The sequence below is a fragment of the Monodon monoceros genome, unplaced genomic scaffold, assembly GCF_005190385.1.
Source record: "Monodon monoceros isolate NGI ecotype Baffin Bay Population unplaced genomic scaffold, NGI_Narwhal_1 Super_Scaffold_10, whole genome shotgun sequence".
Classification (NCBI taxonomy): Eukaryota; Metazoa; Chordata; class Mammalia; order Artiodactyla; family Monodontidae; genus Monodon; species Monodon monoceros.
The window spans coordinates 3,229,736-3,256,597 of NW_021703766.1; the positions used below are offsets into that span (position 1 = coordinate 3,229,736).

At 49.3% G+C, this 26,862-nt stretch overlaps 1 protein-coding gene across 2 annotated transcripts; it reads left to right on the top strand.

Moving 5' to 3' along the window:
* Window positions 1-47: 47 nt before the first annotated feature.
* Window positions 48-16,259, top strand: EMC8 (ER membrane protein complex subunit 8). 2 transcript variants are annotated; one of them, XM_029207661.1, is made up of 5 exons: window positions 48-538; window positions 8,674-8,750; window positions 14,107-14,176; window positions 14,869-14,963; window positions 15,492-16,259. In XM_029207661.1, the coding sequence occupies exons 1-5, from the start codon at window positions 308-310 to the stop codon at window positions 15,649-15,651; spliced, it is 633 nt and encodes a 210-aa protein (XP_029063494.1). In that variant the 5' UTR covers window positions 48-307; the 3' UTR covers window positions 15,652-16,259. The 2 variants fall into 2 exon arrangements, with proteins under 2 accessions (XP_029063494.1, XP_029063502.1); XM_029207669.1 differs by lacking the exon at window positions 14,869-14,963 and having other exon boundaries at window positions 59-538.
* The last annotated feature ends 10,603 nt before the right edge of the window (window positions 16,260-26,862 follow it).

The following is a 26,862-nucleotide window of genomic DNA, read 5'->3' on the forward strand; positions in this document are numbered from 1 at the left end:
CCGCGAACGTCGTAAAACGCAGAGCCGGGCTGCTTTCCGGCGGCCGCTGGGAGACAGCTTTTCGGCGGCGCCCGGCGAGAGGCGCGAGGGGAGTCTGACGTGGGCTCATCGGTCTCTCCCGGGGGGAAGCCGGCGTCGAGAGGAGCCGAGCCCGAGCGGGGCCTGGCCTGTGGGGGCCTCCGCCAGCCGCGGGGCCGCGCCAGGCAGCCGCCGCCTCGTCCCACTTCTCCCCTGAGGCGCCGCACGGCCGGGCAGCGGATCCAGGCCTCGGTCGGCGCCGGGCCTCCGGGGCCCTCCCGGGCTCAGCATGCCCGGGGTGAAGCTGACCACCCAGGCCTACTGCAAGATGGTGCTGCACGGCGCCAAGTACCCGCACTGCGCCGTCAACGGACTGCTGGTAGCCGAGAAGCAGAAGCCGCGCAAGGAGCACCTTCCTCTGGGCGGCCCGGGTGCCCACCACACCCTCTTCGTGGACTGTATACCCCTCTTCCACGGCACCCTGGCCCTCGCCCCCATGCTGGAGGTGGCCCTCACCCTGGTAAGTGCGGTAAGGGTCCTGCCTCGGAATCAGCAGGGCAGGAGACCGCCTGGCGATCAGCTTCCGAGCAGTCCCAGCTGGAAGCTCACAGTGGTCCAGCCGGAGTCTAGACCCACCCCCGAGGTAGCCGTGAGCACGAACGGACGACCCGCGAGGGGGCATAGGACTTTGCCTGCACTTAGCAAGGCCCCGCAGATGGCCGCTCGTAGTGGCAGCGGCCGCAGGAGCGGTCTTAACCGTCCTGGGTGTTTTTAGACGCTTTAGGCGACGAATAATGCATTAATTTTCTCACACCAGTATCCTTTATAGAAACAAGCCGTCGTTAACTGAGCGATGATTTGACAGCGTTTATATTTGGGATTTTGAGTCACGGGAAGTTTTGACACTGCGATTTGGCTTCTGCGCACCTTCGCGGGGCCGGATCCGTGTCTGCCGTCGGTGTAAAGGCTGCGGTTCTTCCGACGTTAGTGCCCCGGACCCCGAGGGTGGAGACACGTTTAGAGGCAGCGTTGGCCTCACGGGCACTGCGGCCCGAGAATGCGCCTGAGCGCTTTGTAAGGGAAGCTCGTCTGTCCTCCTTAGTGACATCTAGAATGCACCCGTGGTTTTAAAAGCTAAAACCCGCAGATGGCAGGTTTGTGGAATTTAAAAGCCGGAGCAGACATACCTTCCAGCCCACACACTTCTGTGGGTCTGCTCACGACTGGTCGGTCTATTGAAGTACAGTGAGAAAAGATGTGGCATAGGGATAGACTGGCTGGTCATTGAATCCTAGGCAGTGCTTACTGAGGTATGGTGACCCATAAAGGAAAAAAGAACACCGATAAATTTGAGTTGAAACCTTAGGGAAAAATAAACTGTAGACTCAGACCTGCCTGGCTTGAGGTACAGTTTTTCATATGCGTATAAACTATGTTACTAAAAAAAATTAGTTGATTATGCAAAAAGTAGTTAAGTTTGAGAAGGTGTAGCTAGAAGTCCTTTCTCTATACCTCCCAACAAGTAAAATGAATTCATTTTGTAATTTACCTAATTATGACACCCATGTAAAGTCTTGGTAAGCAGAAAGTATCTTTAGACAAACGGTCCTCGCCTAAGCTTACTGGGCACATCTTTGAATGCCTTTTAAACTGAGTCACTGTCTGAATTTCTTCATATCATCTTGGGGCAGGAGATAGATCAGAAGTAGATGATATTTATAAAATCAACCATTTGAGCTCCTGAAGAAATAGCTTGTCAGTACCGATACATCCCTAGGGTGTGCATGTGTCTGTTACTTCAGGTCTTTTCAACCACCTGTCTTGATTATTTTGTTATCAAGGGAATTGCGTGGCGATTGGATATGTGAAGTGCATTCACTTTCGGGAACTAGATTAACCAGCAGCATTAATGCAGGATTATTCAGTTGTCCAGTAGTGTCAGGCCTGTGCTGGCGGAGGGATATGGCTATGGATCAAACACTGTACCTGCTTAGCAGTTGAACTTGTACCAAGGGGACAAGTACAGTAGCGAAGAATAAGTGCCATATCAGGAGTTAAGCAGGAAGTGGGGAAGGTTCACACGTAACCCAGCTTTCCTTCAGGGGATGGAGGAAAACCACTCAAGGCAGAGGGAGTAGCTTGTGCAAAGACCAGGAGAAAATGGGGGGAGGGGTATTTCGGGAAGAGCTAGAGTGTAAAGTATAAAGCGACCTGGCATGGAGAGAGGTGAGCAGTGGGCAGATTTCATTGTAGAGGACCTTGCAGATCACACAGCGGAGTTTGGGCTCCATCATGAGGACAGGGAAGCCACTGGAGGAGAGTTGCATGGTCACATTTGTGTCTTGGAGTGATTGCCCCAGCCTGCAGCAAAGAGGATGTTGGGAACGGGAGTGTATATAATACTAGAGGCAGAGAGGTGGCCTAAACTAAGGGCACTGTGGAAGCAGAGGAGACAGACCAGAGAGAGCCAGGAGGGAGAATCCACAGTATTCAGTGACTAATCGTGTGGGGACATAGGGAAAAGGAAGCAAGGGTGACACACCTCTATTTCTGACTTAAGCATCAGAAGGACAGTGGCACCATTCGTTGAAGGAAAATGACCTAGTGTTGACGGCTGAAAAATGGGTCTGAAACTCAGAAGATGGGGGGGCTGGAGACGTAGATGGGGGACCAGTAGCTTCTCAATGACTCTTGAAGCCGTGAGAGCAGGTCCTATTGGCTGGGACTGTGTGTAATGAGTAGAGAGCCATGGACAGAAACCTGAGGAGCTCCGGCTTCTGCGGGGTGGGTGGAAGAAGGGAAGTCAGCAGACTAACCAAGGTGGAGCCAGGGTGGGTAGGAGGAAAAGGTGTGTTGCTTTAAATCCCTAGAAAATCCTATCAGAAATAAAGAGCATCTTAAAGGCAAACTTGAGCCTCACTTGGAATTGTCAAAATAGGATTAATTCTTCTCATCCTTAAGTAAGCTCTACAGAGTTAAAGGGTTGCGTTCCTATTACAAGATATACGTGCAATACTTGAACGAATTAAATACACCAGCTGTAAGCAGCCACATTCAGAGTCGCCTTTTCGTGAATTTTCCCCAAGGATTAGGGCTGTGTCCACCGTTTACCTGGGGAGGGCAGATGCCCAGAGGGGACCTCGACTCTTAAGGCAGGCCCACTGCCACAGCTTGTTAAGGGGCACTGCTTGAGGCCTTGTTCTGACCCTGTTCCCCCTGCACCACCGCACGCTGCACTCCAGACTCGCCTTCCAGCGTGTCCCCAAATGTGCCCTTCAGTGTTTGGGTCTGCTGTCCAGCAAAATTAGGTGCAAACTAGATTCTCTGCGCTTAGCTTCTTGTCAGACAGTAGAAACTAACAGCCGAAGCTTTATCCTCGCCAAGCAGTGGTGCTTTGTGCTTACTTTTCTTCTGTTGATCAAAACTTTGAATCATAGACTCAGAATTTGAAGAATACGAGAAAGATGTCAACTGGGTACAAATTAAATAACTTTCAAAATAAAGTTATAAAGGAAAATTTGCAATTTGGGTCCATCCACAAATTTTGTATTACAATCAAGATGTTTAAGTTTATATCATTCAGCTTTTGACTTAGCAACTTTATAACCTGAAGGCAGTGAAAAAAATCTCAGAGTATGGAGCCATGGTTTATCAGCTATAGAAGATGTAGTTTTAATAAAGCATGTAACTCCATAAAACTGTATAAACGAGGCCTAATTCTCGCAGCTTGTTTCTATTCAGGGAGTTTCGTATTGAGTTATTTTTGATAAGTGGGAAAGACTGACTCGATATGCAGTCCATCAAAGGGCAGCCTCAGATTCCTTTGCAAGGCTCTTCATTATAATTTTCCATTTAAAAAAAATCCTTGCATTTCTGGGTGCTTTCTATTTTTTTTTAAGTACTTATGCCTGTTAATTTATCCTTATAACCCTTTGACGTAGGTAGTGATGGAATTATTTCTAAAAGCAAAAATCCATAAAATGTCAGTAGGGAAATGAGCATAAACCTGCTGTTTCCCTAAGCCCTCTTTGCCCTTTTCCCCGGTCAGTGGCTTCCTGGTGCCGTGGAGCTGCTCTGCATTACATTCTGCTCCGGGACTTCCTTCTTTGCCGGTTGGTCTAGTCACCGTGACTTGGGTCTGGAATTCTTTCTGCTGCCTCCACATGTGCCTTCTCTACTCATCCACACAGGCTGCTGCCCCTCTGGCTTTTGGCTCAGCCCCCTGCTTCCTCCTGCCCCTTTTTCTCTCCAGAACATAAACGTGCTGGCCTGGGAGAGGGAGCTGGCTGCTCTGGGTTCTCCTTTCAGTTCTTCCCCTTGACCTTCACCCTCTGTCCGCATGCCATTTACCTCCAGAGCTTTTCCTCCTTGGAGCCAGCTCCTTTCCTGCCAGAGAAGAATCAGCAGCCGACTTGAGAAGGAGCTTTTCTTCTCCGTGAAACTAACAACCCCTCTACTTTTAGAAGCCAAGGCCTGCTCATTGCTGCAGACAGGGAGGCTGACAGACACACCCAGCTCGTAAGTGGCAAACACGGGAGCAGCGCCCTGCTGGGGGTGGCTCTTATCAGCTCCCTGCATCGCCTACTTCATGGCTGTTGTATAGCCACCTGAGGTGGGTGATGGTGCTTTGAAAATTACAAAGTGCCTCATATGTGCAAATGTTAGCGAGATTGCTGAGAGAAGCTGCTTTCTTTGTGCAGTCTAACTGGGAACGGATGAGTTGGGCCCAGGGCCTTCAGTCGTTCTCCTATGTGTCTGGAATGGAACGAGCCTGAAAGGGCATTGAACAGAGGGTGGCAGACTTATGCCAAGGTGAAAGTGTCCTTCTTTCCCTCTGAAAAGTAAAAGAAACTACATAAGCAAATGCAGGATTTGGACCCTGTATTCAGAGTCACTTGACGAGCTTCAGAGTGTTGCCCTGAACTTTTTCATTTTGATCGTTCACAAGATGCATCACGGGAGTAGGGCATCTTAGCAGCAAGGTGAGGAAGGTGGAAGCGGATTCGTTGAGAACAGCGGTCAGACAGCTTCTCAGTTCTTTTGCCTTGTCCGGCCCCACTTGGGAGGGAGCGAGTTGCCGTTTGGGCTGACTTCAGGATTCTGAGGGCCCTCAAGAGCTGCCTGCCCCACCCCCACCCTCCCGACTGTCCACACTGCTCGTCTCCTCCCACACCCTGACTCTTACTGCCCGCCGGGTCACTCTCACCGATGAGGTCTGGTTCCACTGAAACTTGTTTACGTCCCCTCTGTGGGCTCTGATGGCCAGTTCTCCATTCCTCAACTGGGGGCCACTTGTGTCTGAATCTGGACAGCTGTGGACAGGCTGTGCGTGCCTGTCAACAGGCATCCAGACTTAACCTGGTCGTTCTTTTTTGAATCATTGAAAGGTTTCTAAAGCCAAGCCAGAGCTTTTGTGCCTGGTTCACTTTTGGGTCAGCCTCTTCAAAGAGTTCTACTAGGGAGATCCCTGGTGATCTAGTGGTTAGGACTTAGTGCTTTCAATGCCAGGGCCCAGGTTCAATCCCTGGTCAAGGAACTAAGATCCCGCAAGCCATGCGGCATTGCCAAAAAAACAAAAACAAAACCAAAGGGCTTCCCTGGTGGCTCAGTGGATAAGAATCTGCCTGCTAATGCAGGGGACACAGGTTCGAGCCCTGGTCTGAGAAGATCCCACATGCCGCAGAGCAACTAAGCCCGTGCACCACAGCTACTAAGCCTGCGCTCTAGAGCCCGCAAGCCACAACTACTGAGCCTGCGAGCCACAGCTGTTGAAGCCCGCGTGCCTAGAGCCCGTGCTCCGCAGCAAGAGAAGCCACCGCAATGAGAAACATGCGCACCACAACGAAGAGTAGCCCCTGCTCCCCGCAACTAGAGAAAGCCCGCGCACAGCAACAAAGAACCAATGCAGCCAAAAATAAATAAAGAAATTTTTTTTAAAAAGAGTTCTACTAGAAGTTCAAGGTCCTGACATTATTTTTCTGCTGGAATTTGGTTAGGCCCTTGGAGTTTTACATACAGGAATTCACCCCTCGTTAGGTAAAGTGTAAGTTGAGGTGTGCATTGTGTTTGTCACAAGAATCATCCTTCATGTCAAGTGACTCCTCTGCTCTCTGAGTGCAGGTATAAGGTGACAGACACCACGTGTTTGCTAAGGATTGAGTCCTGAACCGATACCTTCAGCCCAGGAAAGGGATCTGGGAGCAGCTTAGACTGCTCGCTGAAGACTGCTGCGGGAGTCCCTGGTGGCGTAGTGGTTAGGAATCTGGGCTTTCACTGCCATGGCGCGGGTTGATCCCTGGTCAGGGAACTGAGATCCCGCAAGCTCATGGCCATGAGCTTGGCGCAGCATGGCCATAAAAAAGGACTACTGCTGGGGATGGTCAGGATAGCAGCAGCAGAAAATAATTATCTTATATTAAACGTAGCTGTGGGGGGCCAAAAAATGGCCCCCCAAGGTGTCCACACCTCAATCCTTGGATGGTGGGCCAAAAAATGGCCCCCCAAGGTGTCCACACCTCAATTCTTGGAAGCTGTGAACGTGTAACCTTACGTGGTAAAAGGGACTGCAAATGAGATGAAGTTAAGGATCTTGAGACGTGGTGATTATCCTAGATTGTCTGATGGACCCAGTGTCATCACAAGGGTCCTCGTAAGAGGCAGCAGGGTAAGAGTCAGAAGAGTTGTGACAGAAGCAGAGGTCAGAGTGGTACAGCCACCAGCCAAGGAATGTGGTGACCCCTAGGTGTCGGGAAAGGCAAGGAACGAATTCTCCCCTAGAGCCTCCAGAAGGAATCAGCCCGGCGGACCCAGTTTAGACTTCTGACCTGTAAGATAAATTTGTGTATTAAGCCACTAAGTTTTTGTAACTTGTTACAAGGGCATTAGGAAGCCAGGACAGTAGCCAAACTCGGGGTACCATCTGTAGTTGTGACTCTGGCTATAAGAACAGCGCACACCACAGGGCTGGGAGAGGGGCACCAAAGTAGGCAGGGGCGAGGGTCACCTCAAGTGAGGACACACTCAAGAGACCAGTCTTTGATCAGAAACAAAGACTGAGAGGGCTACACTAAAGGATGGGCTAACTTATGGGTTTGAGTTCAGGGAATGGGACCAAATGCCAAATTTTAGAACAGGGCTATGCCCTTTGATACCACATAGAGATACATTTAGAAAGAAATGAAAGAATTTGCTGCTGTAAGCAGCAATAGAGGGTTTCTAGAACTCATTCCTTTAACACCTGATAGAAACAAAATATAAGTAATTGTGGAAGAATTTGCATCAAAGTTACAGTGAAAGAGCCATTATAAATATTTTGTAGACATGGCTCTCGTCTTTTGAGTGGATGACCAAAATGTCTAATTCGTTCACTAAGCCTTGGTTTTGCCCAAATGTGGTAATTTGTGAGCTCTTAGGAAGCCAGAATTATTATTCTAATCCTTGTGTGAGCGAGGGAACCTTGGTCTGTAACCATTCTGTAATGTCTGCTTTTAGTCATAAAGGAGACTGTTGGAGACCCAAACCAGAACTTGAGAAAAAGAGCAATAGAGCTATGTTTAAAAAAGGAAAAAAAGAAAAAAGAAAAGAAAAACATTTTTAACCAGTTACTTTGAAAAACTCGAGGATCAATTTTATCTCTTCTTTTGCAGACTGAGGATAGAATTTACTGCAGTGTATTATTAAAATTCCATTATGGCAAAACAGAATGGCCTTTTGTTGCTTTTAATAATAGCATTAGACCTGCAGGATGCTAAATCTGATGAGAGAAGAGTGGCATTATAAAACCAAAAACTTTAAAAATCCGCTCCCATGCTCCCATTTAAAAACATGCCACAGAGAAGGGTGTGCGCGCGCGCGCGTGTGCCTGTTTACCCCACATCCCGGCATGATGGATTTTTCATGGTGTGTTGCTAGGAATACTGAGATACGGTATTAAAGCAGTTGGCTTTGAAACAGACTTATATTCCCAGGCTGGCTGTGCTAGCTGGCTGTGCAAACTTAGACCCTCTCCGAGCTTTTTAGTTTGCTTATCTGTGAAGGATTGATTTAAATGATCTTAAGGCTTATTCAAGCCCCAGAATGCCTCAGTGCTTCATATTGTCAGAGAAGGTGGGTAACTCTGGTCTCACCTCACCCGCGGCACTGTACCCATTTAATATATGTCTGCACTGGGGCCTTCTGCTGGGACTGGGGGAGGAGGTCATTCCTCATGTCCAGCCCCACCCTTCGCAGTCATTACAGGGTCCTCCTCTGTGGGAAGACACCCCACCTCAGTGAGAGTGGGAGCCCAGGCTCTTCTTTGCTTTCTCTGGCCTCACGTGGACTGTGGAAAGCAAATTGTGGTGACCTTCTTTCCCCTGAACACCCATTTCATTCTTGTTTTTTTTTTTTATTTTTGGCGGTCCTCCTCGGCTTGCAGGATCTCAGTTCCCCAGTCAGGGATTAAACCCGGGCCACAACAGTGACAGCCTGGAATCCTCACCACTAGGCCACCAGGGAACTCCCCCATTTCATTCTTATAGGGAGGAGGATACAGGGCTTATATCTGACTTGTCCCAGCATCCGGCGGGGGGGGGGGGGGTTCCCTCTGTTTATTGAGACTTGATATTTAAGGGAAAATCATTCACCTTTTCTTCCCAAATTTTGTTCTTCTTTCAGATTGATTCATGGTGCAAAGATAATAGCTATGTGATTGCTGGTTATTATCAAGCTAACGAGCGAGTAAAGGATGCCAGGTATGTCCATGCAAAACCCCTCTATGGTCTGAAAGAATGATACTGTGAGGGAGATGATCTCTGATACACGTTTTGACCTCTGTGGTCTCAGGATGCAAAATCTGTTAGAACCCCTCTGGGCCCTCCTTGCTTGTTTATAGTATTCCAGGGGGACTGCGGTGTGGGTAATTCCAAACAACAGTAATTCTAAACATTTATATTAACGTTGGGATTCTGTTCTGTATCTTCTTTATTTTGCTTGAAGGGAATTCATATAATGAAAGCAACAGTCCAGGGCCTCCTGTTTCTATCGCCACTCAGCTGTGTCTTGCTTCCCATTCCCAGGGTGGGAATGATGTAGGGCATAGCATTAGGAAAGAACTCCACTCTTTGGGGGGGTTAAAAAAAGAGTAACTTGTAGGTGTGGTGCTCTTAAGGTCTGATACTTTGATGAAAATGCAGTGTTTGCTGCTTCTTTCATGTTAGGTTCCGGTTTCTTTTATCCGGCTATTTGCACCCACTGTGATTCTCACTAATGAGCAAAGCTGAGGTCTTTGCTTTATTTCTGCGTCAAAGTCCCAGCAGAAGAACGCTTGACACCCTGTAGTTAGGATAATTTGTGGAGGACTTAATAAGGCGGTTGTTTCCAGAGGTGTGAACGGTATGTAAGAGAACTCAGGAGAGGGTGGTGCAGTCACCTGGAGCTGGTGACGAAAGCTGGTACCTGCGCTGCCAGAAGGGGTGAGGGGGGTTGGGTCAAGACGTCCAGCCCAAGGATAGAGTGCCCTGTGGCCGAGGGGTACGACCAGCAGCCAGCCTGATGGGACCTCACAGGCCGAGTCCCAGAGGAATCAGCACCCTGACCAGCCGAAAGCCAGAGGCAGAAGCCGGGGTGCCCTCGCACGCTTCCCTCACGTGGCCAGGCGGCCTGGGACGCGGTGAAGGACCCCAGACCGAAGTGTCTCCTGGAGTCACATCCGCTTGCCCAGCAAAGGCAAGAGGCTGGACTCACAGCGTTAGGGCCATAATACAATAAGCTGATGAAACACTTCAGGGACGGGAGCCGTTTTGCCCTAGAGGACTGGGCCCAGTCGGGACTCAGAGGGAGACAGGGTCACCGGCGCAGACTCCTGTGAAAGCCTCTGTGTGGGCCACGGCGCAGGGGCGCCCTCTGAAGCCTGGCTCCCACGCTCTTCCCGCCCACTGCCGTTCGGGCTCTCTCTCAGGTGCATCTCTTGTTGACCACGCCTTCCTCTTGAGCCCCCCTGCCTCCCGGGTGCTGATGAGCTGGGGGTATTCATGGCCTGTTCATGGCCGGTGTCAGTCTTGGTCTTTGTTACACGAAAGAGGCTGCAGGGCACAAAGAGCCTGTCCCGGGCCAAGCTCTGTGCTGAGCCAAGCTGGACTCTTGGCCCTTGCCCTCGAGTTGCTGGACCGAACACAGAAGGCACCGAAACCTAGGCCTGTGGTGCAGGCCCCCAGGCCCCACGCCGGGAGGGCGGCACAGAGGGCTGTCCAGCAGTAGCAGGCAGGCATTGAGTCCATTGCTGTGACCAGAGGGGCCCCCGGGGAGGGGTGTCGTTTGAACCGGATGCTTGCGCGTGGCAGGGTCCTGTCACGTGCAGACGTGGAGAGCAGAGGGAAGAGTGCGGAGCGGGGACAGCGTGATGCAGACACCGGGTGGAAACCGGCAGGAGTGTGGGACGCACGCACAGAGGCGGCGCCAGCAGGTGAGGCCACCCTGACGGCTGTGAGGCATTGCACTATTTTGTAAGCAGCAGGGAGCCGTCCTTGGAAGGTTTCCTGGAAGCAGACAGTACTGACCCGCAGCTGTTCTCGCAGGAAGGAGAGGAGAGGGCCAGAGGTGATGGCGCTGGCTTCCTTCCTCCCCCGCCCCCAGACGCGCCCGCACAGGCTCTCCCCTCCGCTGCCTCACTTGGCTCATGGCCTCTTCACCGTCCTGCCTCTATTCGGAGCTCATTGCAGCCCAGCCTAGAATTATCTTGCTCAGACACCACTTTCATGCTCTTCACACCTTCTAGAATTTCCCAGGTCCTTCACCTGCTCTGCTCAGGAGGTCTTCATTCTCCCACTGAAGCCAGTGTCTAAGTGCCTACCAGCCGTTGGTGAGAGCTGTAGAGAGTGTGGTGGGCGGTGAGACAAGTGTGTCCAGTAACCCTCTGGATCCCTTCTGACCCCGTGAGCCTCGGCCGTACTCCGGGATCTAATCCACCCCCCCAGCGTGTTTGGAGTAAACCTCCAGTCACTACCACTGTGCCTGGCCTGGGGCTTTCTTGGTGTCATCCTTTCGAATCCTCACAAAGGCACTCAGCTGAAGAAACTCCAGCCAGAGACGCTCGCTGCACCAAAGCCACACAGCCAGGAAGCTCAGAAGCTGGGATCACGCTGACTTCCTTCTTCAGTACCGTTTGCTTCTACCTAGAAAACCTTCCCTTCTCTCTTCAGCCTCACCTAGCTAAAATTTTGCTCCTCTTTCAGAAACATCGGCTGATTCACATCGTCTCACAGCATAAGCTTTGGAGCCAGGTTAGACTTGGATTCAAGTCCTCAGTGACTTACTGATTCACCACTTTGGCCTCAGTGGTCCTGTCTGTAAAATGGAGCTAAAGAGTTCGTCCCTCGGAGAGTGGTAGTGAGGAGGGCAGACCGAAGCCACATGCAGCGTGCTTATTAACTGTGTTTGATTCCAAGTAGAGGCCGGTCCTGTTACTAGTCCTGCGATTACCTTTTTTAAAAAAGGATCATTCAGTCACTGTTTTAATCGGGAAAAAAAGAACTATGAGGTGTTTGTAACCTAAAAGCTTCAGGTTATCCCATCAAGTTTTATTTAATCATTTCATAATTGCTGGAGCTTTGCTTCTTGATAAACATTTCATGAGGGGTAGATTTCAGTACGAGGTCCAGTGCCTTGGCCTGAGGTAGATGCTCAGTAAAGAGCTTTTAGATGTAAATGTAAGATCTCAGTCACAGGTAGATGCCTAGTTTTGTGTGGGTTGGGAAGGGGGATTGGCAAGTGGCTTCCATCTCCAGGGTCCCCACCATTGTATTTGGCAGCTGACTGTTCACAGGAACAAGGACTTGTGCAGCCTAGTTGGAAACAAAGTACTGACCTGACTGTCACAATGTGACAATCTGACATTAGGAGTGGAGCAGGTCGTTGTTAGAGACTAAGTGTGAAATACAAATAAGAGGTAAACAAAATTGGTAGTTCTTTGAAATACTTTGGCAATTCATTAACCATTGTAAGTTTTAAGTTCTTTCAAAAGAACACGTGTTAAGTGTGAGTTTGGGGGCACCTGAAATGAAACATAATAAATGTTTCTCGATCCCCTTCCCAATAAAAGTCACCAAGCACTATGATAATCATAAACGTTAGGATAATAGTATTTTGCCAGTTTCTTTGTGGCAAATGCTCCTAGGGAGAAGATCACGCTCTTAGCAAACGCTGGCTTCGTTTCCCTTCGCACGTAAGGTGTGAGTGAGCGAGGACCCACAGAGACTCGGAGCGCGGTGCGCCTTCTCCGCAGTGGGCGGGTGAGTCAGCAGGTCCCACTACGCCGACTCCTGTGAAGCGCTGCCTTCACTTTGAGGGCCTTCCGGGGTGACCTGAGGGACAAGAATCCCTGAGGCCCTTTCTCTATGAAACTGTTTTTTTGTTTCATTTTTCTTAACACGATACTGCAGATAAATAATCACACATCTCTATAAATTCTCAATTTTAAAAGTGAAAATAGAATAATTAGATGAACTTATTTTTATAAAGCATTGAACCAGCTTTTTTCACCTCAACCACAAAGAAACGATCGTAATTGTATAGTGTGTTTCTTTATGGCTCTGTCCCTGCTTCAGAAAGCTGAGACTCTAATTGTGCAGGGGAAAAAGCTGCACAAAAAGACAACTGCATACCAAGGCTTAAGTGTTCAGAGAGGGGACGAATGGACCTCGTCTGGGGCAGCCGGCAAGACGTCCCAGAGAGGATGGTGTTTTCTGGGCATTAAAAATGGAAGGAATTGAGTAAGCAGAGGTGGGCGCCGAAGGGCATTCCAGACCCGGAAAGGTCTGAGTGGGGGGAGGGGTGTGTGAGGAGGAGACGCGCAGACAGTTCCCTGGGATGGAAGGCACACAGAGTGATGCTCCGGGGGTGGGAACGGTAGCTGGTCCCGTGGCGAGAGCGGCTGGGTCTGCCAGCCTGAGCACGGGGGGCTTTTATCTTCTAAGAAGAGCCTGGAAATTGAGACTGGTGAGGAGGCAGTTTTAGAAACGCATGCCTCCGGTGACAGGCTGAAGGGGGCGGGCGGCAGGGAGAATGAAGGAGGCAAAGCGGAGGCGCCTGGAGCGGGGCTGGAAAGAAGTGGGAAAGGTCACCTCAGCCAGAGAAACTGGGAACAAGCTGGCCTGCCTGCCTCGGATTCCAGCCGCCCCGGATTCCAGCCGCAGGGCCTTGGGAGCCTGGCAGGCCGTAGGGAGGCTTTGGGGTGCTGGCCCTCCGGGGTGAGGGTGCAGACGCCAGGCTGCACGGCATAGTGAGGAAATGGAGCGAGAGGGACAGGATCGTCAACTTACTAAAGAGGTTGAAGAAATATGGTTGAAAGCGAGAAGAGAAGTTGGACCGTGGCTGGACAGAACTGGTTAATTTTCTTGTCCTAAAAAGGAAGAGACTCAGATTTGACATCAGAGCTGGGCCCGTTGTGGGGGAAGGGAGCTAAGTAAGGCCCCGAGGGGGAGGTCAGAGTGGATGGGCCTGCGGGCGGGAGGAGGGGGGCGCAGGGACGCGTGAGGCCCGCTCTCCAAGTCACCCTATTGACGTAAGGTGGAAAGTTACCATTTATCAAGGTTGCAGTGGGCGCAGGGCCAGAGCCAGCCAGGGAAGGCTCACGAGCACTGAGAAGATCTGGAATGGCTTAGGGATTTTTAAAACTAAAAAAAAGGAAAAACAACTGACTCCATTCCAGCGGCTGAGGGCGAAGATGGAGGTGGGCCCTGGAGGCTGCTGGCCTGGGTCAGCTCTCAGCAGCACAGTTGTCTGCAGGCCCTGGGTGGCGCTCTCCCCCGGGGTCCAGGGAGCCTTTCCCTTTAGAAGACACCCTCTCAAGATCCCCTCCCAGGGCTTCCTGGTGGGGTAAGGGCCCTGCTCTCCCCTGTGCCCCACATGGCCCACGCAGCATTCCCCATCTTCACCAGTCACTGCAGGGGGAACGCAGTCACCAGAAGCTACTTAAGCGGGCGGGCGTAACAAGCTCGGGCAGCTTGCTGGTGCCCTTGGTCTTTGTATCATTGCTGTTCACTCTGCCTTAGGCAGACAGCGTTGAACGGCGTTAACTAGAATGCGGTAACCTCGCTGGTTCTTCTCTCACAGTCCAAACCAGGTTGCAGAAAAGGTGGCCTCCAGGATCGCCGAGGGCTTCAGCGACACGGCTCTCATCATGGTAAGTCGCTCTCACTCGCTCCTGAGTCTTCTGTGTGCGGGATGGCTGCTGAGCATCCTCTTGCAGACGTGGAGCTTTATCTGTTGATGTCAGCGGTTTTCCTCTCTGCGGGTACTTCATCGGACCGTGGGCCCCTTCTGCAGTCTGCTCGCAACTGCATGCTTACACTTGCTGAGCCACAGGCCGCTGCTGTCGCGGCGCACCGATTTCCAGGGGTGGGGGGCGTTCCACTTCAGCAGGTCTCACAGTGGGGTCCCCATGCCAGCAGCACCACCACCACCTGGGAATTTGTTAGAAATGCAGATTCTAGGGGCCTAGCAGTCTGTGTTTCAGTAAGCTTCCAGATGATTCTCACTAAATCTCAAGTGTGAGAACCATTGGGAGGGAGCCAGGGAGGGGAGTAGCTCTCATCAAGAGCCCTGTAAACCTCAGTTCAGATGGGATTCTAACAGGGAAGGCAGAAGTAAAGTTTGGAAGCTTCACGTTTGTGAAAAAGCAGTAAAGTACTTAGTGTTTCTCCGGTATGACACAGCACACCTGGGCCGTGCTCTCGTGGTGTCATGCGCCGTGAGGTGGGGTTTCTGCCACGGGCAGTGTTGACACTGGTCCTGGGAGAGCCACGAGGAAGGGCCTGCAGACTTGCAGCGGAAGTGCTGGCTCTGTTCACGAGCATGTCCTTTGTCTCGTTGCAGGTAGACAACACTAAGTTCACGATGGACTGTGTGGTACCCACAATCCATGTGTACGAACACCACGAAAACAAATGGCGCTGCCGAGACCCTCACTAGTGAGTGCCCTGTTCCCAGGATGGCCCACGTGCCACGTGCGCTGGTGCCATTCCAGGCACCCAGCTCCCACAGGAAAGCTGATCCCAGCCTTCTGGGTTTTTAAGTTAGCGTCTTCCCCAGAGGAGTGTGCAAACCTCACACAGAAGTCATGCCTGTTCCTCGACCCCTGGAGGAGTGAGGCCTACAGGGTTTCCAAGCAGTCAAGACAACCTGAGTGTCAGTCGAGGGTCTTCCCACCTCAACCCCAGGGCACCCCTCCCCAAGCCACACCCTCTTTCCAGGCATTTGGTTTGGTTTATTTGTAATCAGTCATCTACTTCCAGCTTTTTCAGAATTTCATTTGGAGGGTGACTCTTTCACGTTTCAAATTCTTTACGTACATCTTCATGTGTTTAAACGTACGTGTTTGTTAGTGTTCAGTACTGTCTTCCTTTATACCACTCTGCATGTGGCTGGTTTCCTGTTTACTCTATTCAAAAGCCACCGGTTTTCGTTAAGAGGCTGATTTCTCCTGTTTCACCTCGTAGCGATTACTGTGAAGACTGGCCAGAGGCCCAGAGGATCTCGGCATCACTCCTGGAAAGCCGGTCCTATGAAGCGCTCGTGGATTTTGATAATCACCTGGATGACATTCGGAATGACTGGACAAATCCAGAGATCAATAAAGCTGTTCTGCACCTGTGTTAGGGAGGGATCTCAGTGACTGGCCTCTGGGCATTTCCACTACACTGAAGAAGAAAAGCTATTTTTAAATGTAAATAAAATCTCTCATAGCCCGTGTGGAAAGCTGACAGTTTTCAGAAGTGGCATGTGCCTTGAAAGAGGGCACAACGTCCCATCAGTCGTCTTTCTAATGCACAGCCTCGAGAACAGGCACAGACTGTCCCATCTGACCATCCCCGTGGAGTCCTTCCCAGTTGTACGTTGCTATAATTCTTTAAATCAAAGCTATTTCTGCTTGTCCAAGATTGTTCCTATTAAACGATTTTAACCTTTTATAATCTGCAGAGAATACTTTTTTTTTTTTTTTTTTGCGGTACGCGGGCCTCTCACTGCTGTGGCCTCTCCCGTTGCGGAGCACAGGCTCCGGACGCGCAGGCTCAGCGGCCATGGCTCACGGGCCCAGCCGCTCCGCAGCACGTGGGATCTTCCCGGACCGGGGCACGAACCCGCGTCCCCTGCATCGGCAGGCGGACTCTCAACCACTGCACCACCAGGGAAGCCCTGGAGAGAATACTTTTTAAGGCTTATGAACTATCTTTAAAAAAAAAAAAAAAAAGGCCCAGATCTTATACCCAAATGAGAGTGCGTGTGAGTTTTCATCCTGTTTGTGTTAATATCGTCCAGACCTGGGATTGGGCAGGCACGTAGCGTGCGAGTGCTGAGCAGTGTCTGAGAGCTGTGTGCTGGTGTCAGCAGGTACGAACGGCACGCCCCCCCCCCCCCCCCCAGCCCCGCTGTCAGGCTTCCGTAGCTGCCACGACTCTACACGTGGGAATAATGCCACAGTTGCCTGAGAAACCTTCATCATTAAGGGTAAAAACAAACATTGTTGGGAAGGCAGCTTGGATGGGAGCACAGTGTCATAATCCTCAACCAGAAAGCTTGTAAACCTGTGGAACCAGAAGAAAAGTGGAGCCATGCTAAGATTATCTTTAAAAGGCAAGAATCGGTCCTGACTCCTGACTGACTTGCATGATTGTCCAAATGGTTCTAATTTATGTCTTCAAAACAATTATTTTTTTTGTATTTGAAGCAACAAAAGCGGAACAAAACTTAGGGTCCCGGAGTTTTATACTGCACTGTCTGTAATCGTTATACTTGAAACAATCAGTCAAGCTTTTTAACCCAGTCATAGGAAACTGATGGGGAAACTTTATGGTTCCATTACATCTTTTTCTTTTTTACATGAATTATTTCACGCAGAGTTCAGAGAACTGTACCTTTGCTACTGTCTTTTTTTGGACTACATGAAGGAAATTTGTAACACTCGGATAATCTACTGAAAAGGTTTATGACACAGCATTCACTATTTTCTCTTAATTAACAAGTAGGAAACATTTCAGCATTGCTTACAATAGATGTGCTTTATCTGGTCCACCAGATTTTCTCTTCTTTCTTCAAACGCTGCTCGCCCTTGGCTTTTTAAGCTGACTTTAAGTCACGTGGGGAAGACAAATGAAGGGGTGATGGATGCATCGGTACACTTTATCTTTTCACTCTCCTCGACTTAGACGCCAGGGCCAGCACAAGTGGAATGCAGTGCAGTCTCGTCCCAGATGGGTCTGTATTTGTCTCGAAAAAGAAAGAGTTATTGCCAGCATTTACCACAGAAAAGGCTGTCTTGGGACTTCCCTGGTGGTGCAGTGGTTAAGAATCTGCCTGCCAATTCAGGGGACAAGGGTTTGATCCCTGGTCTGGGAGGATACCACATGCCGGGGAGCAACTGAGTCCATGCGCCACAACTACTGAGCCTGCACTCGGAGCCCGCGAGCCACAGCTACCAAAGCCCGCGCGCCTAGAGCCCGTGCTTCACAACAAGAGAAGCCACCGCAATGAGAAGCCCGCGCACCGCAACGAGGAGTAGCCCTGCTCGCCACAACCAGAGAAAGCCCGTGCACAGCAACGAAGACCCAACGCCGCCAAAAATAAATAAATAAATAAAAATAAAATAAAGTAAAAAAGAAAAAGAAAAGGCTCTCTTTTCCTGGGATTAAAATGAACGTGTGCTACCTCCAGGTCAAGGTCAAGGGGAACTGGCAGAGCTGTTTGGAACAGAAGGTGTGGCCAAGGCTAGTTTTGGAGGCATTGCAAGGATAGTCTTATTTTCCCTCATTTTCACCTCTTTGTGGAATTCTTGTTCTTGATGCCACCACCTTCCCAGGAACATGTACCGTTCTCCAGTTTGGATTTCAGCCTAGAACCAGGCACCCCGTCTATGGCTGAGTCGGGCTTATGTTTTCAAAAGAAAGCATATTAAATACTCTAAAGGGAGGAACGTATCTGTGAAAAAAACAAAAACAGATTTCCAGAGTGCAGATAATGGTCCTGGATGCTTGTAAAGACAGCAGAAGCCTCTGAGGGGAGCCCCAGGCCCTGTGCTGGGCTCCCCTCCCTGTTACCTCTCCAAGCCTTGCTGTGTGGCCTCTGAGCCTCCAGTCTCCTGGCCCTAAGAGCAGTCTTCATTCTTCCCCACGCAGCATAAAAGTGAGAGCCTGTCAGTTAGCCACTGAAATGGACTCATACTCTGCCTTTTCCTAGAAAAGACTTAAAGGAGCAACACAAAGTATATTTGTACATTGAAGAGATCTTCGTCCGTCAAAATGCCCCTGAGTAACCCTTTCCTACTTAAATCTGAAGGGGTCGGAGGGGAAGGGGGAGGGCGGGGGGGGGGGGGCGGTGTAGCGATATCCCCTTAGAACCAGCCATATGCTTAAAATCCTGGTGGACATTTTTCTGTCTTCCATAGCATCTATCCATCATGAAGTGAGTGGGACAGATGAATTACTGGTTTATGTAAAAATGCCATTTTCGTGTCTAAGAACTGGGGATACTAGGGGCTTCCCTGGTGGCGCAGTGGTTGAGAGTCCGCCTGCCAATGCAGGGGACACGTGTTCGTGCCCCGGTCCGGGAAGATCCCACATGCCACGGAGCGGCTGGGCCCGTGAGCCATGGCCGCTGAGCTTGCGCGTCCGGAGCCTGTGCTCCGCAACGGGAGAGGCCACAACAGTGAGAGGCCCACATACCACAAAAAAAAAAAAAAAAAAAAAAAGAACTGATCATACTAAATGTGAAAAGGTAGGCATAAACGACAAAAAGCAATGCGTATACTAAGGAAAAATTGACTTTGCTAGTTCTAATGAAATTAGATTGACCTAGAATAAAAGGCAAGTTAGAAATCTTGAGTAATTGAAGTTTTCCAGGCATCTGGTATTTTTAAGCCTCCTCAGTGTAAAAAGTTCTGTCTAAGTAGCTTTGACTTAATAGCTCATTTTTCTGATTGATGTGTTTGGAAAACTCTTGTTCCTGTGTGTAGTCATTTTCAGCTTTTCTGACCTACCTTTTTAGTTTTGCCTTCAAAGGAAAAATATTTGTTTCCAAAAGTGCCCCGTTTTAGTATTTTAACTGTGTTAACACGGTAGCTGCTCTGTGACATCCTGTTAAGTAGAAGCCAGAAACATAACCATGAGCATTCATCTCCATACCCTGCGGAGATTTTCAGCAATTTTAATGAAGAGAGCTGAATTTTAAAATAGACTTTCGTTTTACTAATTGACATTTCTTTAGCCTTTCCATCAACTCAGTGCCTCTTAAGCATTAGATGTTTTTCTTCGGTTCAGTAGAAAGCCTGGCAGCAAATGTTGGTTTGTGTTCCTCCTGCCACCTCTCAGATAGGTGGTGTGTTAACCTGACTTCGTGCACACTTCATCATCCAGGGGATAACTTTGATATTTGTATCCTCATAACGTTGGCTTGTTGTTACTCCTAAAATGCTTACGATCTCCTCGAATGGGATGCAAAATCTGATCAAGTTTTGCATTTCTCCAAAATGAATCCCCATTCTTCTAAGGAGCTTTTTTTCCCTTAAAGATTAACTTCTTGGGATCTAGTCCAGCTTTAGAACCACCAAAAATTGTGTCTTCCTTGGTCTTTTGCTTTCAAAGTAGTGTGACAAGTGCCAGCAGAAGCTCCACTTCGATTTGAGTGGAGAAAACCTTTGGCTTGAACTTGCGTTACCATATGAAGCAGAATAGCGTCCTGTATTTAGTGCTGTCTGAGAAAAGTTCCAGATACAGTCAGTGAGCCTGTGGTAAGTAATTGCGTTTCCGAATACAGGCACACCTCGGAGATATTATGGGTTCAGATGCAGATCACCGAAATAAAGCAATAGAGTCACATGAATTTTTTGGCTTCCCAGTGCATAGAAAAGTTATGTTTACATTATACTGTAGTCTGTTAAGTGTACAATAGCATTATGTCTGAGAAAACAATGTACGTACCTTAATTTTAAAATATGTCATTGCTAAAACGTACTACCCATCACCTGAGCCTTCAGCGAGTCAGGACCTTTCTGCTGGTGGAGGGTCCTGCCTCAGTGTTGACGGCTGCTGCCTGATCAGGGCGGTGGCTGCTGAAGGCCGGGGTGCCGGTGGCAGTTCCTTAAAATGAGACAACAGTGAAGTTTGCTGCATGGATTGACTTCCGTGAACAATCTCTCTGTAGCATGTAATGCTGTCTGATAGCATTTGACCCACAGTAGAACTTCTTTCAAAATAGGAGTCAGTCCTCTCAAACCCTGCCTTATCAACTAAACTGATGTCATAGTCTAAACCCTTTGTTGTCATTTCAGCAGCCTTAACATCTTCATGGGGAGTAGATGCCATCTCAAGAAACCACTTCTGTGTCCATCCGTAAGAACTCATCCGTTCAGGTTTTATCATGAGGTTGCATCAATTCAGCCACATCTTCAGGCTCCGCTTCTAATTCTAGTTCTCGTGCTGTTTCCACCACATCTGCAGTTCCTTCCTGCTCTGAATCTTGAACCCCTGAAAGACGTCCATGAGGGCTGGAATCGACTTCTTCCCAACTCCTGTCCATGTTGGTATTTTGACCTCTGCCCAAGAATCACGAATGTTCTTTTTTTTTTCTTTTTTTTCTTTTTTTTTTGCGGTACGCAGGCCTCTCACTGTTGTGGCCTCTCCCGTTGCGGAGCACAGGTTCCAGACGCGCAGGCTCTGCGGCCATGGCACGGCATGTGGGATCTTCCTGGACCGGGGCACGAACCCCTGTCTCCTGCGTCGGCAGGCGGACTCTCAACCACTACGCCACCAGGGAAGCCCACAAATGTTCTTAATGGCATCTAGAATGGGGAATCCTTTCCACAAGGTTTTCAATTTACTTTGCCCAGATCCATCAGAGGAATCACTGTGGCAGTTAGAGCCTTAAGAAATGTGTTTCTTAGATAATAAGACTTACAGGTCAAAATGACTCCTTGATCCATGGGCTACAGGTTGGAAGTTGTGTTACTAGCAGCATGAAAACGCTATTAATCTCATTGTCCGTCCCCATCGGAGCTCTTGGGTGACCAGGTGCATTGTCGGTGAGCAGCAATATTGTGAAAAGAACCTTTCTTTCTGAGCCTCAGGTCTCAACAGTGGGACTAAAAATATTCAGTAAACCGTGTTGTCACAGATGTGCTGTCATCCAGGCTTTGTTGTTCCATTTATGGAGCACAGGAGGAGTAGCTTTAGCATCATCCTTAAGGGCCCTAGGGTTTTCGAAACGGCAAATGAGCATCGGCTTCCACTTAAAGTCACCCTAACATTAGGCATTAGCCCCTAACAAGAGAGTCAGCCTGTCCTTTGAAGCTTTGAAGCCAGGCATTGTCTTCCCCTCTGCAGCTAGGAAAGTCCTAGAAGGCATCTTCTTCCGGTAGCAGGCTGTTTCCTCTACAGTGATCATCTCTTGTTCAGTGCAGCCACCTTCATGGATGAGCTAAGCCACAGCTTCTGGAGGACTTGCTGCAGCTTCCCCCTCAGCACCTGCGGCTTCACCTGGCACTTTCGTGCTACGGAGGTGGCTTCTGTCCTTCAACCTCATGAACCGACCTTTGTTTCAGACTTTCCTCCTGCAGCTCCCTCCCCTCTCTCAGCCTTTCGTAGAACTGGGGAGAGTTGGGGCCTTGCTCCGGATTAGGCTGTAGCTTCAGGGAATGTGGCTGGTTTGATCTCCTATCCAGACCACTCAGACTTTCTCCATATCGGCAGTAAGGCTGTTTCCTCTTCCCATCAGTGTGTTTACTGGAGTAGTGCTTTTAATTTCCTTCAAGAACTGTTCCTTTGCATTCACAACTCAGATAACTGGCACAACGGGCCTCTGGCTCTGCTTTCCACACGCCTTCCTCACGAAGCTTCATCGTTTCTAGCTTTTGATTTAAAGTGAGAGACGTGCGGCTCTTCATTTCACTTGAACACTTAGAAGCTATCGCAGGGTTAGTAATTGGCCTAATTTCAATATTGTTGTGTCTCAGGGAATAGGGAGGCCCGAGGAGAGGGAGAGAGGGGGGAACGGCTAGTCTGTGGCGCAGTCGGAACACGCGTGATTTATCGTTTGCTGTCTTACATGGGTGTGGTTTGTGGCGCCCCAAAACAATTACAACAGTCACATCTAAGATCACTGATCACAGATCCCCATAACAAATATAACGAGAGTGGAAAAGTTGGAAATACTGTGAGATTTACCAAAATGTAACACAGAGTGAGCAAATGTTCTTGGGAAAATGGTGCCAATAGACTTGCCCAACACAGGGTTGCCACAGACCTGCAATTTTTTAAAAATGCAGTATCTGCAAAGCGCAGTAAAAGGAGATCTACCTGTGCTTGTGAAGTTCTCTGGACAAGGCTTCGGACCCAGCGCAGCGCCCGTAGTCGGGGAGCCTGCCCCGCGACAGGACACTCACCCGAGTTTGCTGAGGGCCCTGGGTGCGCCCTGGGTGCTGAGGGTTACGTGAATTGTGTAGAGTGGACCCCGCTGTCGTCCCCCAGCTGCCCTTCTCCATTGCGCTGACCTCACTACTGAAGAGATGGTCATTCCTCAGAGAAGGGTGTTCTCAGAAACTGATCTTCCTGTTGCCTGGGAAGGGCCTCGTCGCCCCGGTTCTTAGACGGCGGCGCCAGGCTGCAGTGGTGTGTGGTGTGGGGCCCAGCTGGCTACTTCAGCTCTGTGGCCGTGGGCGAGTTACCTCTCGGGTCTTGTCTGAAAAAGGAGGGTGATGACACCTACTTGCAGGGAGGTTGTGAAGACCAGAGGTACTAATACATGTGCTAGCTCTTAGTAGAATGTGTTTGGGCTACGCTGAATAAGGTTCTTCATGCAAATGTTTTAACAGTTCTACAACATACTGTTGGCCAGACTGACCCTCAAGGTAAAAGCCTACTTAGTCCTTTGCCAAGAAAGATGTTAAGTGTTTATTCATCGTAAACATTCAGTGAACGTTTATTGAATGAATGAGTGAATAAAAGCATTTGCTCTCAGCAGTAACAGCAGCTTACCTTTCTTTAACCCTTCGTTTACACTTGTCTTCCCAGTCCATGCCCCCCACCCCAGCCCTGAGGATGTGGAAGGGTGTTATGGTCTGCGTTTCACAGGTGGGGAACCAAGGCCCGGACTAGAAGTGACTGCCTGAGGACTCCTACGGCCAGATCCCAGGGCGCGGGCCTCTCCTGGGAGACGAGGGGCAGAGAAGCCGTGTCCCTCCTCCTCTTTCCACGCTGCCTGGCCTCGCTCCTGCCCCCACCCCAGTCTTAATGCAGCTTCTGGCTTACTACGATGTCAGTGTCTGTTCACAGTAGAAAACCCGAAAGAAACTAGAAGTCACTACCATTCTGCCAGCCTCCCATTCCCCCCTGTTCACGAAGACGCGACGGAAAGCTGTCACATCGTCAGGATCTCCTGAGACCTTTAATGTCCTGGATACTGAGATGCAAAGTGGGAAGCATGGGAAGCCTACATTTGACGAGCTTACAGTGTAAATTAAGAGGTAAAACGCATAATTACAAGGAAACTGTTAGAAAATTTGTGCAGATTCTCGAGCTCAGGCCCTGAGAATCCAAATTCATTGAGATTTCGGACCCAAAAGTCAGTTTTTAGCAGGTAATTCGGGCCATACTTGTAAAAACCCTGAGCTCTGACCAGAATCCATGCATTATTGTGAAGAATTAGAGATCCTCAGAATTAAGTGACTTACCCCACTGTGTACACTCAGCCAGGGACAGAGGACTCGGACCGTTAGGCCGACCCTGTGAAGTTGCTAATTCAACAGGTCAGCAGCTCAAGCATCACAATTCCATAGGGTTCACCCTGGCGGGATTCAGGTCTCCTGAGTGAACTCTGTCTCAGCAGGAAGCTCTTTGATTTTTTTCTCTTTTAAAATGTGCCACGCACGGAACGCATGAATGTGCTGTAAACATTTGAGCAACAGGAAGCAGGCAGGTGTTGCGGGACTCACAGCTTCTGAGCCATCTCAAGCCCCTGGACCCAGGACGGCAGGGCAAGGACAGTATTTTATACTTTCCCTGCGTCGCAAGTTATCTTATACCTAGGAAGACCTGTTGATTATCTTTAATTTTTAAATTATATCTGGAATCTGTCAGTACTTCCCACTTACTGGAGACGGCTCTGTACCAAGAGTGCTCCGTGCAGCTGCCTCCTGTGTCCCCAGGGCCCTGTCCTAGGCCCTGGTGTGCGGGACATACCCCCGGAGACCTGCTGTTGTTCAAGTCGGACAAAGGTAGGAACTGAAAAAGCAGAATCAACTGAAATCTCCCCATTTGCTGAATATCCTCTCCCCTAAATGTTACAGTCCTTTATTTTTGAATTCTGAAGTCTTAGATTTAAATTTGTTGAAAGAAATGGTATTGATATTTTCTGGATTATTTAATCACTTCATTTCCAGAACCGTTAAGTTTGCCCTTTATATTCACGTCCTACGTTCTCTATGTTCCCGTCTCAGACATATTTGGCAAGAGGTTTTTTTTCTTAATAAAATTTACTTATTGAAATATAACAGGTGTATAGAAAAGTGTACAAATCACAGGTACGTAGCTCAGTGAATTTTCACAAAGTGGACACAGTGGGCAGGTGCAGGCTCTTGTAACCACCACCGAGCTCCAAATATAGGACATTAGAACACTGCCAGCACCCAGGAGCCCCTCATGCCCAAACCTAGGTTAGTTCCGCCTGGTCTTTGAGCTTTATATAAATGGAAGGGTACAGCATGTATTCGAATTGTGTGTGAGATTCATTCATGTTACATGCAGCAATTTTTCATGCATTTTCCTTGTTGTGTGTTATTTCACTGTGGATGGACATTTGGGGTTTTTCCTGACTTGGGCTGATACAAATCTTGCTGCAATTAATTTTTTTCTTTAATTCATTTATTTGTTTGGTTGCACCGGGTGGGCTCATTAGTTGCAGCTTGCCAGCTCCTGAGTTGCAGCTCTTGGGCTCCTTAGTTGCGGCACAAGGGCTCGTCAGTTGTGGCACACAGGCTCCTTAGTTGTGTCATGCGAACTCTTAGTTGCGGCATGCGTGTGGGAATCTAGTTCCCTGACCAGGGATCGAATCCAGGCCCCCCGCACTGGGAGCGCGGAGTCTTAACCCCTGCGCCACCAGGGAAGTCCCTAACTTTTTTGTATTGTCCTTTTGTGCGCATACGTACACGTTTCTTTCAGGATTATGTGCAGAAGTGAGCCTGTCGGGGTGTGTATGTTCAGCTTTTTAGGGGACGTTACCAGTTGAACATCTGCCCCCCACTTTCTCCGTACCTTCAGCAACACTGCGTTGTCAGTCTTTTGAATGTGAGACATTTTGGTGGTGTGGAGTGGTATCTCATGGATTATTGGTCTACATATGAAAAGTAAAATGATAAGCTTTCCAGAAAATAACAGGAGGATATACTCACGTCCTTGGCTTGGCAAAGATTTTTAAACAGGACACCTAAAGAAGTGATCAGTTGTACAAAAAAAAAAAAAAAAAAAAAAAGTGGTCAGTTGTACTACATTACAATCAAAACTTTTGTTCATTAAAAAAAAATTACGACTATGAAAAGGGAGGTCACAGAGCGAGAGAAGGTATTTATAATACAGTCACCCAACAAAGACTTCGATATATCTATCCAAATATATTAAAATTTTCAGACCAATTTTCTTAAAAAGGCAACCCAACTGATCAGGTACTTCCCAAAAGGAGATATCCAAATGGCCAGTAACATCAAAAATATGCTCAAGCAGGGCTTCCCTGTGGCGCAGTGGTTAAGAATCCGCCTGCCAATGCAGGGGACACGGGTTCAAGCCCTGGTCCGGGAAGATCCCACATGCCGCGGAGCAACTAAGCCTGTGCGCCACAACTACTGAGCCTGCGTTCTAGAGCCCACGAGCCATAACTACTGAACTCGCGTGCCACAACTACTGAAACCCGTGCGCCTAGAGCCCGTGCTCATAAGAGAAGCCACTACCTACGCACCTCGACGGAGAGTAGCCCCCTCTCGCTGCAACTAGAGAAAGCCCGCGCGCAGCAACGAAGACCCAGCGCAGCCCAAAATAAATTAAATAAATTTAAAAAAAAAATATATATATATATAAGCTCAAGTAAAGTCATCAAGGAGAAGCAAATTGAAAACAAGAGTTTTTCATGGGAAGAAAATGTGAAGAAGCAGAATCCCCCCGCTGCGCACAACTCACATGTCCTGGGCCTCCCGGCACAATCTCGCGTGCTGTGACAGTGTCAGGCATCCGAAGAAGCAGCAGCCTCCGTGGCTCCTTCGACTGGGCTGGCGTATTCCTGAGACTCGGCTTTAATACTAGGCCTCCGCCAATAGGGAGCAACAGTGCTTTGTCTGAGGAGCTCGGCTGTGCCTTTCTCCTCGCCTACTTAGGACGTGTCCCTCTGTGAGACTTTTAAGGAAGACTACCGTGGGTGTCACCTGCTGCCTCTGCCATCCTTGCCTCCCACCTCATCCTGCCCTGCAGCTCAGAGCTGGTCCTTCCAGAGTCCAGCTGTTCTGCTCATCACCTCTAATGCCTGGAATTTACTCAGTGCCGGCCTCACTCACTGTGAGGAGCTCAAAGCCATTTGCAGATCCTGCTGGTAAAATGGCTGTCCCGTGGTCAGCCAAGCTCTCTGCTAAATTACTTCTGGGCAAAGAGGCCATTCTCAAGACTCACGGAGACCTGGGGTGCCTTTACGAGCAGGCTCTGCGCCCACGGAAACCCCAGGAGGAAGGCGCCGCTCCTCCAGACATTACGGGATTATCCAGGCGGGGCAGCGTTCCGCATAATTACGGGAGTGTGGTTATCCAGGCCGGCTGATGCTCTGCACACGCAGCCACACGCCGGGCCA

Excerpts from the sequence above, each read along its gene's own strand:
- EMC8 (XM_029207661.1), top strand. The coding sequence starts at position 308 with ATGCCCGGGGTGAAGCTGACCACCCAGGCCTACTGCAAGATGGTGCTG. Across the intron at positions 539-8,673 it reads TGGAGGTGGCCCTCACCCTG|ATTGATTCATGGTGCAAAGA; the intron begins GTAAGTGCGGTA and ends TTCTTCTTTCAG. Across the intron at positions 14,177-14,868 it reads GCGACACGGCTCTCATCATG|GTAGACAACACTAAGTTCAC; the intron begins GTAAGTCGCTCT and ends GTCTCGTTGCAG.